Genomic DNA, 17020 nt, shown 5'->3' with positions numbered 1-17020 from the left:
GACCCCATAGACAACTTCCCTAAACCTGCTGGCCTGGAAGTCCAGCAGTTCATCTAAACAAAAGGCACTTAGACTAAAACTGACATAGCTATGTTTATCCTACCATAAAACAATAAAACAAGGTACGACCTCTCCCATGCTCCCAGGGTGTGGGTGTGAATGCCAGAGCACTCTGGAATGCACAGGAAGTCTTTGCAGACTCCTAAGGATCACACATCCTATCACTACACAATCGATTATACACCTCTAAGCATATATGGTTAAATATTTCTAAGCATAAATGACAATCAACAATATAAACCTGACACTGAGTGTTGTGCACAGAGCTTCAGTTGGTAAATGTGTTCTGTCTCCCTTTACGCTGATGAAAGCACAAGCTGATGATACTAGACAGTGTCAGCAGTACTTGGAAAATTGCAATTTTGTTTATATTAGATGCATCTGAAGCAATGTAAACATTAAATTATTCATGATTCATGTCTGTCTGACGCCCCCCAACACCCCACCCCGCATCCCATGAATATATACTGATGTGCATATATGGGTATTTGAGCATATCATCAAAATAATCCAAAGGAATTACTTTTTGAATAGTCCTACCGGCCTTTTACAAAAAGCTGCCATACTAGCAAAAACTGAATTATAGAAGAACTACAGAAACAGGTGTGTTTGTGATGTTAATGTGTGATTGAGTATACGGTAGTCAAGTCACAGTTTGGCGGATTTTTCGCTGTTACTGATTAACATAAAAATGCATTAACCTTTTTCCATTTGGAAAAATCATATGTCTTTGTAATCACATCAGCATCAATCAGACACAGAGTATGAAGAATACTGGGGGGAAGAAATGTAGTCATATAAGCTGTAGAGGACAAGAAAATGGTTGCTCTTACCCGTGACTAAATTTGGTGTCGAAATAGCAGTGCAGCTAGTTTTTACGACTTAACTTGTGTTATGATTGTGTTAATAATCACTGAACTGTACCATTTAAAAATTAAGAATAAAAATAGCACAATGCCTTCAATCACATGCTTCATGGGAGCCCAGCAGTGGTGTCTTTACAGCCGTCTCCAATGCAAACTGCACATCACTGTTTACTGTGCCAGATCAAGTGACAAAACAAGGGCACAAAGTGTGGTGAGAAAACAGTGCTCAGAGTACAAGTTTCAAATTACTATGCCTCAAAAATGTGCAGTTTCTGTAGCTGCTGTATGTAATTTCGACTTGTTCTTAAATGGTGTGTCTTTGTCTTTTCTACATGTATTTGTCTGAGCAATAGATTTACAGTAACACTGTAGAGATATCCATATTGTTAAGATATCCAATTCTGAGTCAAGCTCATCTATAAGAAAAGCGACTGTTGTGTAACAACTGTCCGAACACAAATGAGTAAGAATATGTTACAAATAAATAATAATAATAAGCTCTGAGATAATATGCTATTCTCAAATGTTTTAAAAAAATCTCATTAATGAGCTGATTATTAATGCTGACAAAAAAACTTTCAAGCAAACATATGCCAACACTCTAAAAAAATAAATAAAAAATATCTCAGCAGCACAATGCTGCGTATAAAGAGCACAGATGTGTAATAAATATTTAATGTTAAAAGATGAATGAAAACTAAAGTAATAAATTACAGCTTTTATAGCATTTTTGTGCTACTTTATGTTTGTGAATGTTTCAAGTATCTCATGCTCAACCAGATTTGATATATGTGACTGACGCACACATGAGCCATTGAAACGACATGACAGGATTTTTTTAAATCGCATGCTGAGGACAGACAAAATGCAACTACCAGCTGACTTGCTGTTATGATCCCCAAATTTGCTTACTGTATCTTTTAGCTTCTGGATTATGTTCTTGATTGAGTTTTTGGCTCCAGTTTTGCATTATTTTATATGATGACCTCAGTTTTATGATATTACTGAGTCATAGTTTTGTGGTCACTATAGTGGTCCTTAAGATTTGAAGCAAAAACATATACTGTGATTGTGCTCACCTTTGTTCAAATTCAAATTATATCACCCAAATTAAATACTGTTTTATCCAATAAATTACTTGAAATTGTCAAACATGCCAACACTGTCACTAAAACCTGCTGTAAATATTGCCACTGCCTGCTATTAGCCTGATATCAGTCTGTAACTGAATGCTATCTGTTTCTGATAATAAAGCAATTAAATGATGAATTGTCAAAAATCGCATACCTGTTGCTGTTTACATAAACAGAAATCCACATTTGCACCTATTCAACCATGTGTTGTTCTATAGGAATATAAACCAAATGTAACCGGCTGGCAGGCAGTTGAGTCGAGTCCTATCTTGTTGGTAACCAGTTTGCATTTATAAATTAGTTGCGAACTAATTTATAGTTGCAAACTGTTGACAATCTCTCTGAGAGTGATTGAAGTTAGTCCAAGTCAGACTATGATGTTTGCAGAAAGGTTGCCTCCTATCTGTGCAACTGCCTTGTGATCTTAAGTTGTCATGATGTGCAACACTCAAGTTCTGGGCAGACATTCAGTCACCACAAGCTGCAGTAGGTTGGAGAATGTTTAAAAAATTCAATGCAATCACCAAGGAGCCGAGGATTTTATGTAGATGGAATAAGGTTGGTGTTTAATTTTCATTCGTCTGACTGAGCTATTAGCTTTCTTACCTTGCTCTGTATTAGGAGCAAACTTTGTCAAGTATGTCCAGTGTTTGATGGTAATTTGGCTGAGCCGATTTAATGTAAGTTTGCTCAGCTAATGTTATCTCAAGATGGTGGTGCATTTGATGAGCCATGTTATCTGTGATTGACGGCGTTTCATAATAAAGGGAAACAAATGACCTCTCTTCTACTCTGTCTTTTACCCAGAACCTCCCCACAGAATTCCTCTGAGAGCAAACAAACTGCTGTTAAAATCAGACTAGGAATAAATCTTGAATATTTTATGTTGACTAACAGTATAAACAAAAAGCAGATCTAATTAGCCCCACAAGGTTTGCTTCTGTGAAAAATAATGCAAAATAAAATTTTAACACAATATGGCCAGAATGATGGGTAGATCTTTTTTTTTTTTTTTGAAGAAATCTGGACAGGGTTTTCCTCCTGGACACAAATAATGAATGTGGGCTGCATGAATTTGGGTGGCAATGTACTCCCTCTGGTTAGCTGGAACACTATGAGGGCAATTTACACCTCCGTGTTCTCTGACAATCGACCACTGTGGATTGAAGTGACAGGAATGACAAAGCCAATTTTCACTTCCAAATCTCCATGATAATACTCTATGGAAATACAGACCTGGTGCCTTCTATGAGGGCATCTACAGGATAGGCAAATAACTTTTTTGACCTTAAACTTTCTTCTTTCTCATAAATCTATTTGAGGAATACCATGAATTCTGCATACACTGCATGGAATCTTCATTTCTGTTTGAGCTCTTCTTCACCTTTGGGTCATAAAAGCTATCAGTCTTCTCTGCTCTCATGGATTTCCTCCCAGAGTGATGTAGATCTGTCATTTGGTATTAATACTGTGTGATTACATCCGGTTTCTGCATTCTCATCACAAATATATACCAACACCCACTGATCCCTTTTGCCACATACTATAAAATGTTGCCAATGTACTGGCTGTTCTTTGTCTCTTGTTTTTTTTTTAATGAAGCTAGTTTCTAATTTTACTACTTTCACTGTGATTGATTTTCCTGTTTTTTCCTACTACGGTGGTTTATCAGCACCACAGCCCATATTCTTTGACACTAATGATGTATAGTGAGCTCCATCTCAGCCGTGTTGATCTTTGCCCCCTTTGTGCAAACCAGTGCATCTGAGAAATCTTTCCTCACAGTTTTGGCAGTGATTTGGTCTTTAAAGTGTTTTAATCAAAATATATTTATCAGTGCCATAGCTGACGTTCTGATAAACAATTAGGTGCACAACTTTGCCTTTCAGCGTCATTAGGTCCCCTCGAGATCTTAGATATCATGTTCAACACTGTTGTAATATCCAAAAACAATCAGTATTGTAGTGGGCACCATCAGCGGATAACTTTTCCACTTGATGCACTGAAACCACTCACGTCTGGCTTCCTAAATAGCCCCCTCAGTCACGCTAGCTCGTCAAGAACCTTGCGGTCAACCTTGGTTTTAAATTGCCCTACTGACCTCATCTGTTCTCTAACCTTTCTACCTGAAGTTTATTAAAAAATCCCAGTGACACCACAGAAGACTGCCAAACGCAAGATGCCTCCAGTCCAAACATCCACAGCACAGTAAGTCACTGCAGGCTACTCGGCCACACACCGCACCAATCTGGCAGTCACTGCACCCAAATGTCATCCCACATGGCTCCTTTCTTAAAAGATGGCCCCCAAGTCATGAAAAGCCAGTCCTGTCCTGGTTTGAAAACTGGTAACTAATCTTAGAAATATGTTGTCCCTGAGTCATTTGCTCTGTATCCATGATTTCATAATTCTTTTCAATTTTCGAAAGATATTGTGTTTCTGGGAATACAGCAACAACATCTGAGATCTTTGTTGGTAAACAACAGTCACGAACTACTACTGGCCACAAACAAAGACGGGTGAGAATGCAAGACAGACTTAAAAAAAGATTATTTATTTGACTAAATTTAGTCAGATCTTACTTGACTGAACATTTCCCTCACCAACTTGGCACAGGCATTTGCAAAGTTCCAAGGTCTGCTTGAAAAACAATTTCTGAAAACTCCTCTGCATACCAATGCCACCGGCTCAGTTCTGCAGATGAGGGAATGACAGTTGTTTTCTACAAGCCTGTAGGCATTCTGTCACCTTCACTGACCAGTCAAGTTTAAAGAACACAGCAAATCTCTATTAACTCTAACAGAATGGAAATAGCTCACGGTACCATACTTTCAAAAGCAACCTTCTAACATCTTTTTCATACATATTTGACATTTAAATTGTTCTGCTCAGTTCAAATAACATAAAAAATAGGCACCTACATAATCACAGCATAAGCTGACGTCCAGGTTGCATGTCATGTATAGAGTCACCACAAGAGGACTCTAAAAACCAGTAAGTTCAAGCTGCAAAGTCTCCAGTCCTGCTCACTAAACTGAAACATTAGCACTGTTAAAGAGACTTTGTGATCATTTTGTCTGGTGAAACACACTTCCAGATACAATACGCTCAATGCTAAAGCACACGCGGACCACTTACCTAGCTATATTCCACAGGTGGGGATATCAGCTGTAACCCCTTGTGTCTGGCTCTTGCTGGAGCCATGCTCCATGCTAATTAGCAAGGAGTCGGCCCTCCTGTTTGGCCTAAATTAATTAATCAGTCCTCATTATGCACATTGCTCCTCTGTAATTGCCAGCACTGGCACAGTGATGAATGATAACACAGAAAACATTCTCATTACTGCAGAAAAGTGTGTGCCCACCCTTATAATGAGACGACTCTTATCCACAAGAGCCTTTTGTCACTTTAACATGCTAAACGCATGCACACAAACACACGTTGATGCAAATTACATGTTGGCCGAGCCTAAAGGAATGCTTTTTCTCAAGCAGAGTGGACCAGACTTGAAGGTAATGGTGGGGTCCGCAGGGATCAGACAAGCTGTGGGTTTCAAGTGCCAGGAAAGCTACACATGACCAACCCTGAGATAAACTAAAGCCGGCCACACCACCATTAATTTACAGTGAACAGTCTCATGTGGCCAGGATTAAAAGAAATTTGAGCATGGTGCAATTTAAAAAGAGGGCACTGAATGAAAATCTGTTTACCTCTAATCAAACTTGTTTACTTCTGCGTGATAAAAAAAATAAAAAATCCTCTCTGATCTTTATTTTATTACCCTAGGTGCACTGGTTGACTTTTAATAACAGAGATTAATCACTGGGTCTTAATCTCTATCTAAAGATCACAGTGGCATGCAGGGTCACATAAAGCTCAGTGCTGTGTTCAGACATTGTTTTGTATTGGTCTCCTCTAATGCTTTTATTCCCTTTTGATCTGCGGCTCATATTTGAGTGACGGCTCATATCTCAGTGCCGGACAGATATAGTTTGGGAAATGATGCGTATTTAGACCACGCAGCAGCATACAAAACTGGGCATGAGCAGAAATAATCCCCGCCCACACAAATGTTCAGTACGACACAGCTGGGCGATATTAATCTGTATCTTTATGCTTAGTTCAGCAACTTTTAAAAGATGAATGAGCATTGCAGTGGAACACAGTATTTGTTACTATATCTACTGTTGTTCTAGTGTACATTAAATATGAACAGGTTAGTTTATTTTTATCAGTATATTTTACACTCTCTAGTTTAGTCAAGTCCCAGTTTATAGCAACAGAACCACTCCTGAGTACAGTACTGGTTGTAGATTGTGACCACCTCACTCTGATAACAAAGTAGCACAATTCAGATACACAGATATAAGAATGCCATATGATGACTATGCCTAGACTTAATCATTTTCAGTGGTGGAGCTTTCTTCACCAGGAACTCAGAGCCACATTCTTGGCTTTATTATGTTTCACATTGTGTTACTGCCTGATTAAAAACATATGTAAAACAAATTCCACATAAGAAAAAATCTAAATTTAAATAGCTCAAATAATAAAATGCTGAGCAACTGACCAAACGTCAGTTATACCGCTACCGACTTAATGCACGGGATGTACAATAATGAATTGAAGATGGTGCATTAGTGCTGAATGTTAAACTAGCGAGCACTGTTCCCTATGCATCCACAAAAGTGACCATGAATGTCTTAACTGAAATGATGGAGTGATTTAAATCAGTGAAAAAGCTTCATGATTGCCGCCTCTGGCTGCTGTTCACTATGGTAGATTTGTAGTAATGATGGTGATTTGATTTGTTCTGGAGGTTGTCTATTAAGGACAGCTTGCAATCTGTCTGTACAGCCTCAGACTTCATTTCATAATTATGTCCTAATTTTATTACACTGTTCAGAAAGAATTATGAATATGGGAAATATGAAAAGTGAAGGGAACAAATTCATGCACGCATGCACAATTGACCACTCTGACCAACAGCTAGCAATTGCCACTGGTTGAGATTTGTCAGCGACTTTTTTTTTTTTTACAACCTCAGGCAGTATTCCCATTGGTTTATTTTTAACCTCTCTGTGCCCTCTTGTTTGCAAGTGCTTCAGGCAACAACAGGAATCACTTATGATGTAGTTTTGGTGCTTACGATAGGCTGCATGTGCAAGGCAATATTGTGGAAATCATTCAACCAAAGCAAAGGGATAAATCCATAAAAGATAACAAGACAGTGGCACAAGATATATAATTTTGCGGAGTTTTTTGTTTTTGAGAAAGGCTCCACGTACCATAAAGAAAAGGTTGTGCGATTATTTTCACTTCAGTTAAGATCAATTACTAGTGTAGACTGAAACAAAATGTGTGTGCATTCAGGGGACATTTGTGCATGAGTGACTGGTGAAGGTGAAACAGTGTGCCTGGATTTTGTGTGCGCATCTGTCTGTTTTGACATCTCTGTGCATTTGTGCTGAATTACAGTTGGGTAGGCTGAATAAGTGGCTCAGAGTAGTTGACTGCCAGAGCAGATTCATTTCAAAGCCAACTCTGAGGCAGACACCAGGGAAGTGAGAACAGGAAGGCTTACTGGCTAATCTGGTCAGAGAGCGAGCTGGAAGCAACACAGAATTCTTAATGTAGGGGATGTTGAAAAAAAAATCTAATTAGTGACTGCAACCACAGAAACACTTTCCTGTTCGCATTTTGTAGTGTGTCTGCGTAGATGAGACAAAGGATGGGAAAATAACCAAGAGGGGTGTGTGTGTTTATATCTGGAGCCTGACATCCTCTCTGACCTCCCTGAGTGATTTCTAGTCTTACACCTGGGTGCAGTCTCTTACACTTGGATGTCAAGCATGATCCGCTTGTCCTCTTCCACATGGATACCCCAGATGCAGTCCTGCCCCTTGTCGTAAGCCTCGGGCCAATTAGGAGACAACACAACACCAGCAGAGTCTGTGATCTCCCCGCTGCACACAGCTGCAACACACAAACAGTACAGGCTGAAAAAACCAATTGTAAAAGATTTGAAGATACAGGAAAGTAAGATGCAAATTAGAAATCAATTCACTCAAAATATATGTTGGTACATAGATAATTTTGTCTAGCTAGATTATGCCCGTGATCTTAGTGCTTAATAAAATACAGCTGAAATCAGGTGCTGTGCAAGCATCTTGGTGTGATCCTCGCAAAACTGCAAACTGACACTGAACCACTTGGTGACCATGACCCATACGAGCAGAAATTAAATTTTCTTATAGCTAGCTTTACTGGAGAGCTTTTCAATTTCACTCCGTTGCAGAATAACCATGAAGGCTTTAAAGACCAAGACTAAGGTCAGCATGTCATGTTTGTGTGTATGTGCATGTGGGAGGAGTGAAACAGAGAGGGGAAGGGAAGGGCTCGGGGTTGGGCCGCTATTAAATGTGATGCGTCGCCTGTGAACTGTGGCAGTTCTCATCTTAGGCCAGCTATTGTGCGCCTTTAATCTCGAGCACTTCGAAAATCTGCCCTGCGAGCGCACATTTCAAAGTAAATCGTTGTTACAGTTTTGAGAGAAAATTTATCACGGATCAGAGGAAAGCAGCTTAGGAAGATATAGTTAACTGTCACTGGTATTTAATATTAGAAAAACTAACTCCTGCAGTGATCAAGCAGACAATGAAAGCTTCGGGTCCTCGGGTCAATCTGATATTGCTCCAAGTTCTTCTCCAGTGGAAGCACTTTTATTTTATTTTTTTTATGCCCTGCAATCATGACATCTGTTAACTCACCCCTACAAGCTGGCTCGGTCTCATTCCACTGAGGGTTTTGTGCATCCACACACTCAATCACCACAGAGCCTTGCTCCAGTGTGTAGCCAGGGTCACATGAGAATTCGACCACTGCGCCCACACTGTAGGTGGAATCGCTGCTGCTGAAGTTCCCGTACTTCACAAAGGGCTCGTAGCACATCCCTTTCGCAAAAGCTGCAGACAGAGTGTATGACATTGAACATAAGTGACAAGGATGGTGCAAGATATTATTAGCAAACTCTGCATTCTGCCTCATCAGCTTGCCTTCGTATCTTATGGCTGCGCCGGTGGAGGTCATCGTCCCGTCTGTGGTGAACTCCACAAACAGATAACGTCCGGTACTGAGCACTCCCTCATTTGGCAAGTATTCAACTTCATAGGAGTCATACACAGGGGGAGAGTCTATGTTGTTGCCATTTTTTATTAGCAACCTAAAAAAAGAAAACAGGGAGAGAGCGCTGATGGGATTAAAATAGATGTTAAAGAAAGAAATTACAAGGTACCCGAGCCCTGCTCATTGTTCCAGCTGCAGCTGTAATAACTTTGTGATAACATTCTACACCTTGTAATGAGGTGAATGGGCATGCATGACAATTGCCATATGGATCAGTGGTTACAGAAGGATACATAATGCAATTGCAGTCTCCTACCTCTCACTACCTTCTGGTCCCCTCAATTCATTTGCCTGACAGAGCACACTTAAAGGATTATCATGATAAAAGGTCCTTTCAAATTCATCTGTCACTCCCTAAAGATTTTGGTCATTTATAGCCCTCGAGAATTTTAATCCTCCATCTGCAGGAATACTGTTATTCAGAGTTCAAAGCTCGACGCAACTCACATTTCCACACTATGCTCACATTTATTCTCAATGTGTGTTTTGATTTTAACAGCATACATAAACTACCTGTCATCATCTTCTGCCAAAGCCACCTTTTCAAAGTGAACGTGAAGCCGGTGGGCTTCAGGTGCCTCCAGAACCCAGTGGCAGGTCAGATTGTTGCTGTAGTTGCCAGGAAAACCAGGAGAGACGATGCGGCCATATGTGGCATTTTTTATCATTCCCCCACAGGATGCTGTATGAAAAGAAAAAGAAAAGAAAAGAAAAGAAAAAAGGACAAAGAGTAGGAAGTAAAAACTTGATGAAAAAAAAGTAATGATTCGAACTGTGGTAGGGGGATTTTGGAGAAAAGTCCCTGTCTGAGCACAGATTGCATCGATATGCAGTGGACTGTGGCTGAGCTACACCAGGCGGCTCTCCTGGGTCTAAGAGTGCCTGATTGTTTGTGAAGGTAAAAGCAAAACAGCGGCAGTAACACTATCAGTTTAGAACAGCTGCAGGCAGGCGCGGTGAAAGGCTGGAACTAGCAGATGAGTTTTTACCAGCAGGAGAAGGAGAGTCATGTGGCCCAGTTCTAATTAAGGCAGCCAGGTCCAATGGCCTTATTTTGCCCCGTCTCCAAAGAACAGCTCCCTGTGTTGCTAATCACATGCAAACACGCTCATTTGCCCTCCGAGTGTGACTCAGTAGGAGACAACACGGTGAAAGGCTCTGTTAATCAAAATTACCTGTTCTCTCAGAGAAAGCTGAAGAGAAACAGGCTTGTGTCTTTAAAATTGCGAGTTTCACTTTGCAAATTATTTTCCTTAACTCTTTTTTCTTTTAACTCTCAAATATAAGAATAATTAAATAATTATTAAAATTAATAGCAATACTTAGATGTTTGCTTTGAAAGCCTGGCAGTCAATGTTAACTACTTGAACATATTCACACTCACTGTCAGGCAACGAGCCTGAAGGTAATTTAGTTTACAAAGCAAAATTAAATATCAAACCAAATCACCCAACATTCCAATTAAGCTGAAGGGATAAGCCCATAACCCACTGTTATAGCGTTTAGATTTCATTTAGTTTAATTACATTCTTTGCAGTTTTATTGTTAGAGTATCAGTTGGGTGGGTGGGGGGATCTTGTTGCCCTGAAACTTGCCTATCCAGAAAACAAATTTGCCTTACCGACACATCGGGGTTCTTTTCCACTCCAGTAAGGCGTGGTTGCATTACGACAGGTGAGCATTTTTGGACCCTGCAACTTGTATCCAGTGAAACAATTGAAATAGGCTTCTCCGCCGGGATGCAGGTGCGTCACTGAAACCTCTCCACCAGCAGGCTCTTTGGGGAATGCACAACTCAGCACAAAGGCTGCAGAGGAAGGAGTCAAAAATAGAGGGAAAGGGAAATGAAAGTGCTCTTATGAATACATTATAATTTGATCATTTTTGTTGCAATGTATCGATTTATAAAGTTCAGTATGTTATACAGTAGTGATAGGAAAGAGAGACAGAGAGACAAAGCATGTTTATACTATAACACCAGTAATTGCATTTTAATGTAACTGATTTCACCATTAGCAGCTGTGAAATCACAGCACAAATAACTAAATGCATCATTTTGGGAAAGGACATGCTTGGTCTAAGTTATTTTTATTTATTTATTTTAATTCAGCATTTAGAAAAATCATTTTCCAGGGTTTTTCAGCCTTTTATTTGTCTGAGCACAATCCAGTCCTGGACCAAACTGCCAACAATGTTAACTGGCTGCACAACATAATCCTCTATGTTCTGCATTGTGTATTCATTGTTGACCAAGTTGTCTCTCCTCCAAACCACTGCTGAAGACCCATAAATATTTAAATCCAAAATGATTGTGAATTTGTGCAAATGAATCTGTCTCTGTCTTCCTGTTTCTCTTCAACATGCAATTAAAGAAGTTATTAGAACCAGCCTTCAGATTTGTTTATATACACTACATCTTTTAATTGTAGTTTACCAGTACAAACAGTATGCAAATGTACAGAGACATGTTCTTGGCACTAGAGTAATTATCATCACTGTGTGGTTTGGTGTATAGTTGCTGCAGATACTTTGACAAATGGATGCATGGTTGGTCGGATGAACATCATAGTGGGTCTGTAACGTTAGGCTGAGGAATAGCCTCTATAGTGGTTGTCAAAGAGTTGCGATTGCAGCGGGGTAAGATCAATGTTCCCAGACTTGCTATGCATTGTTGTCCTGTTCCCTTTTTAAATAAATGGTGTAGGACGGCATGGAGTTCACTTTGATAATGAAGTAAGCTAACCAAGTCTTTAATGGAAGCTATTAAACAACCTTCTCTTCCTGTCTAATAACCACACTGTTCTACCTCATTAGTGTAGGCACTTAATGGCCAGACTAAAACTTTTAAACTTCTGGAAATGTGTGAACAACAGAATATAATTGGACGCACTATGGCTTGTGCTACAATAACAGTGTGATTGTGAGACTGCAGAAGTACAGAAAGCTAGAAGCCTTGTATAACATGCTTTAGCTTAATGGAGCGGATGCAAAAGCTAAACAAATGCTAACAGGCAACGATAACAAAGTAAAGGGCAGCTGGTAGTCATGTGTTTGTTAAAACTGTCTTGCTGAAATCATATTTGCAGCCTTAAAGTCTTAAATTACAGCACAATGGCCAAAATTAATAATAATGATATATGGTAAAGGTAGCTTGCTCACAGTTAAGTGAATTGTATAACACTCATAATTTTAATATATATTTGCATGATTTCACAAATGGCTACGTAACATCAAAAAAGTACGTTTACATCAAGAAATGGGTTTATCTTCAATATATCGAGTCTAATTTGGTTCAAATACAAAAAAGCACAGATACAGGATCCTCAATAAAAGAGCTACAAGACTGGCATCTTAACATGGTGTGTTTAGTACTAGAGCAGTAGCCACATGTATAAAGCAATAGCACACACTTCATAGACAGGGTTGTTGGCCCACCTCCACAAAAGCAGGGCAAGTGGAGGTTAAACAGTGCAAACAGATTAGACAATATGCAGCAGGTTGGATTTGAAGCGCTTTCATTTCAACCAAGTCATTTGGACATGAAAAAACATCACTTTAGTGATGTTTTCTACCATTACCTTGAAGCTAAATTGTCTATTCAAAAAAAAAAAGTCATTCTATCAATCTTTGAACTTGAACTCGAGGGAAAACAGCCCTAAATGCATAACGGCCATAAAGGTTTGTGAAACTACTGACTTATGTGTTTCTTTTACACAAGCCACTGGTTTCTACCATAATGAAACCGGCCTTTGCGTTGCAGTAAATCAGTGAGCCACAGGGACGAGGTACACTGCCCCTGGGTCATCCATTCCATTCATAGTTTATCACTAGCTCCAATGAACCTAGTTATTGCCATTATCATAGCAGCATTTACATCCCTATTGAGCATGCAGTGGGAGAGCCAGAGGCAAAAATTGTGGAGCCAATTCCTGAAGTATTAAATTACGTGCTGCCTCCATTCCAGTAGATGTGGTGCTGGGCCATAAAGTCTGATTGTTTCACCATTAGAAATAATAGATCCACAGTGCAGACAGCCAGGAAGATTAGCTGATGGTGCTGTAGAGCCACAGGAAACAGATGTGAAGCGTATGTCTTTAGTTATTGTTTTCTTGTAGTGGGGAGGAAATAGTCATAGTAATACTCATGTAAACCCACAGTAGTACAGTACATGCATAAGCTAGTTGCAAAAGTATCATTAGAATATTCAAATTCTCTCATTAAAATATTGTTTATTACCTTTTAAATACCACAGATTTACTGTACGATTGTGGTAAAAAATAATGCAGACTCTCACCCAGGGAAAACTCAAACTCTGATGAACAAAAAGACATAAATATTACACTGGCTCAGTATTTTTTTTTTAACAAAAGTGATGCCAAAATGCAGAGGCAGTGTAGGTGACAAACTGAGTACACCCAACAACTGAATAGCTTGTAAAGTCATCTTTATCACCAACTACTTGATGTAACCATTTTCTGAATGACTTTATCAGTCTCTCACTTTGTTGTGGAGGAATTGGCCCACTGTCTTTTACAACATTGCTTCAGTACATCGAGGTTTGTGGGCATTTGTTGCGTTGCGTAGGATCATTGTCCTGTTACGTCACAGGATTTAAGCCAAGTTTTAAATGCTAGATAGATGACTCTAGAATATGTTGGTTTATAGCCAAACATCTCCACTTTGGTCTCGTTTGCCTGAAGGACATTATTCCAGAAATTTTGTGATTGTTCAGATGCAGCTTTGCAGTCCTATGCCATGTTACCATGGTCTTTTAGAGAAAAGAGGCTTTCTGCTGGCAAGCCTTCCAAACAAGTCATGTTCAGTCTTTTGTAATTATGCTTTCATGACCTTTGGCATTTAACTCCTGCTAACAGAGGCCTATTGAGTCTGAGATGTAGCTGAGCAGATCCTTAAAGTTGCGAGGTGGACCCTCTTGTTTGTCCAGCAAATCCCACAGGTGCGTAACTTGATTGAGAACTAGGGAATTTGGCGGTCAAAATCTCAGACTCATTGCTGTGCTGAACCATTTTTTGTTCTTGGCAGGGCACAATATCCTGCTGAAAGAGGCCACACCCATCAAGGAGTACCTTTTCCATGATAGGGTGTACATGGTCTACAACAGTGGGTAGGCAGGTGGCACGTGTTAAAGTAACATCCATGTGGATGACCTAAGGTTTACTAGGTTTACTAGCAGAACGTTACTCAGAGCATCACACTGCCTCCACTGACTTCTTCCCATAGTGCATCCAGGTGTCAGGGGTTCCCAAGGTAATGTGATTCATCAGACTAGGCCACCTTCTTCCATTGCTCCATAGTCAAGCTCTGATGGTAAATGGTAAATGGCCTGTATTTGTATAGTGCTTTACTAGTCCCTAAGGACCCCAAAGCGCTTTACATATCCAGTCACCCACCCATTCACACACTGGTGATGGCAAGCTACTAAGCTTGTAGCCACAACCACCCTGGGGCGCACTGACAGAGGCGAGGCTGCCGGACACTGGCGCCACCGGGCCCTCTGACCACCACCAGTAGGCAACGGGTCAAGTGTCTTGCCCAAGGGCACAACGGTCGAGACTGTCGGAGCCGGGGCTCGAACCGGCAACCTTCCGATTACAAGGCGAACTCCCAACTCTCGAGCCACGATCGCCCCATGATGATCAAGTTCCCATTTGTTGACACTGTCAACAGCGGACTGGGATCAGCGTTGACTGGTTTGCAGCTATTCAGCCCCGTACACAACAAATTGGGATGCACTTCTGTCAGTATTCTGACACCTTTCTATCAGAACTAGCATTAAGTTTTTCAGCAGTTTCAACTACTACTTATGTTAGATCGGATCATGTTGTATTCCATGACCCTATCAGTACCCAGGACCTGGTTCACCACTGTTCCTTCTTTGGACCACTTTTGAGTTCGTCTAGCCCTCACAATTTAGCCCTTTTCAGACTTAAATACTTACACTCACCCATTTTTCCTGTTCCTAACACATCAACCTTGAGGACAAAATATTCACTTGCTCCCTAATATATCCCACTCACTAACAGGTGACATGATGAAGCGATAATCAGTGTTACTATTGTCAGTGCTCATAATGCTATGCCTGATCGGCAGATATTACAATGGATGATGTCAAAATGAAGCGTTCCTGACAAAAATGCCACACTATATGGAATAAAATGTCACTTTAGTAAATATTAAAAATAGAAGAGGAAAAGTAGCTCAAAACACTTCTGGATTTTTACACTGTACCTTGTCGCAAGCAATATATAACCATAAGGAACATGGGCACATGCTAATTGTCTTTTTTTATTTTTATTTGTCTTTTATTTTATTTTTATTTTTGTCAGTATTACAAAAAAACATTCTTGCCATTCTTTCCTCACTCACTCTCTCTTTTATTCTCTTTCTCTGTGCACAAGCTGTGGATTTGTACTGTCTTTATTGAATATAAAGTATGCTTTTTATTTTGCTTCCTGCCCTTTCACACCTACATGTTGGCACAAAAAACAAAAAACAAACTTGAATTTCAAATGTGGAACTCTAAATGTGTATTTGGGATCCAATAATGAGTTCCCCGTTCTGCCGTCCTCTATCGACATTTACTTAAGATCAACCTTCGAAAACATTTAAAGAAAGTAAACATTTCCCAAAAGAACGCCTGATGCGACACCTGCATGCACTCACACATTCCTTCCATTAATGAGCCTCATTCAGCTGTATGCACATTTTTCATCTGCCTGAGTACTTCAAATTGAGAATGCTGCTCTTCAACCAATGATGGACAAATGTTGTTGACTAGGGCACAATAGATGAGCTGAGGAAGCTAGTAATAGTCAGTTACCCACAGTGTATTTGGCCAAACAAATAAAATGCATTTCAATTTAGCTCTAATAAACGCTTACACTCCTGTATGCGTTGCCTGAATCCCTTCAGGTGGAGAGCTGGAATAGGATCAAAAATGGCAGCAGATAATGAAATGAGGTGACAGAAAACACAACACAGATAATGAATGTAGTGTAGATTGTTATTATATATAATGGCACGATATTTGGAAAATATTATCCATTGTGTGTTACACTGACATTTAGAGTAAAATGTGCAAGAAGCGAAGATTCCATGGCAATGATTAGTCATCTTTATAGTCAGTTATTGGTTTAATATACAGATATAACATCAGTCGCTCGGCTTGTAGGCGACATGTGGGAGAGTGTGGCTGTCAATATATATCTAAGCCACATGACCTGGCTGTGCATCAAAGCATTACCTTTTATAGAAACATCAATAGTGTTGTCTCTGGTAAAGTGCCTCACTTGTACAAAGCCAGACGATAGTTCCGCAGTGATATAGCCTATTGATATTTATGTGGTTTGGTTAAAGCCTCAATCGAAATGGCCATTTACTCAATAAAGGCTATTAAAAAGCAATAACTTTGAACTAGAGACAAGAATCTTATCAATGCTACTTAGAACAGGTGGCATGTGCTGGATTGCTACCAGCGGCAGGGGTCCTCTGACCACATCTCTTGTCGTTGCAGGTTTTAAGTTAAAAACAATGAATAATTACTGTGAAACACCGCTGCCATCAGCAGCATGGATTACTTCATACAGCTAAAAACTCCTAGCTCACCATACAATTATTATATCATCATCTCAATGCTAAGAGGTTGTAAATAATTTCAATCAAACATTTTGGAATCAAATAAGGCTTTGACAGTATTACATTTAATATTACAGACATTACATCGGTATTATATTTAATTCAGACAAAATTCTTTAT

At 39.7% G+C, this 17020-nt stretch overlaps 1 protein-coding gene across 3 annotated transcripts in view; it reads right to left on the bottom strand.

Annotated features, from left to right (window-relative positions):
- The window catches only part of LOC146699837 (seizure protein 6 homolog), a 109168-nt gene that overhangs the window by 7642 nt on the left and 84506 nt on the right, over positions 1 to 17020 (bottom strand). For all 3 annotated transcript variants that reach the window (XR_014922481.1, XM_085469749.1, XM_085469747.1), the window contains exons 5-9: positions 10866 to 11051; positions 9758 to 9926; positions 9115 to 9281; positions 8830 to 9024; positions 7897 to 8035 (exon numbers count right to left, since the gene is read on the bottom strand). Coding sequence is in view for 2 of the 3 variants with exons in the window: in XM_085469749.1 (XP_085325875.1) it covers positions 7897 to 8035; positions 8830 to 9024; positions 9115 to 9281; positions 9758 to 9926; positions 10866 to 11051 (856 nt within the window). In the remaining variant the exon portion in view is untranslated. The remainder of the gene's footprint in view (positions 1 to 7896; positions 8036 to 8829; positions 9025 to 9114; positions 9282 to 9757; positions 9927 to 10865; positions 11052 to 17020) is intronic.

Source organism: Copadichromis virginalis, linkage group LG10 (assembly GCF_057382275.1).
Source record: "Copadichromis virginalis isolate Kocher_CV1m ecotype Utaka linkage group LG10, C_Virginalis_male_GT1.1, whole genome shotgun sequence".
Lineage (NCBI taxonomy): Eukaryota > Metazoa > Chordata > Actinopteri > Cichliformes > Cichlidae > Copadichromis > Copadichromis virginalis.
The sequence above is the reverse complement of the archived record's forward strand: the minus strand, read 5'-3'. Positions and strand labels throughout refer to the sequence as shown.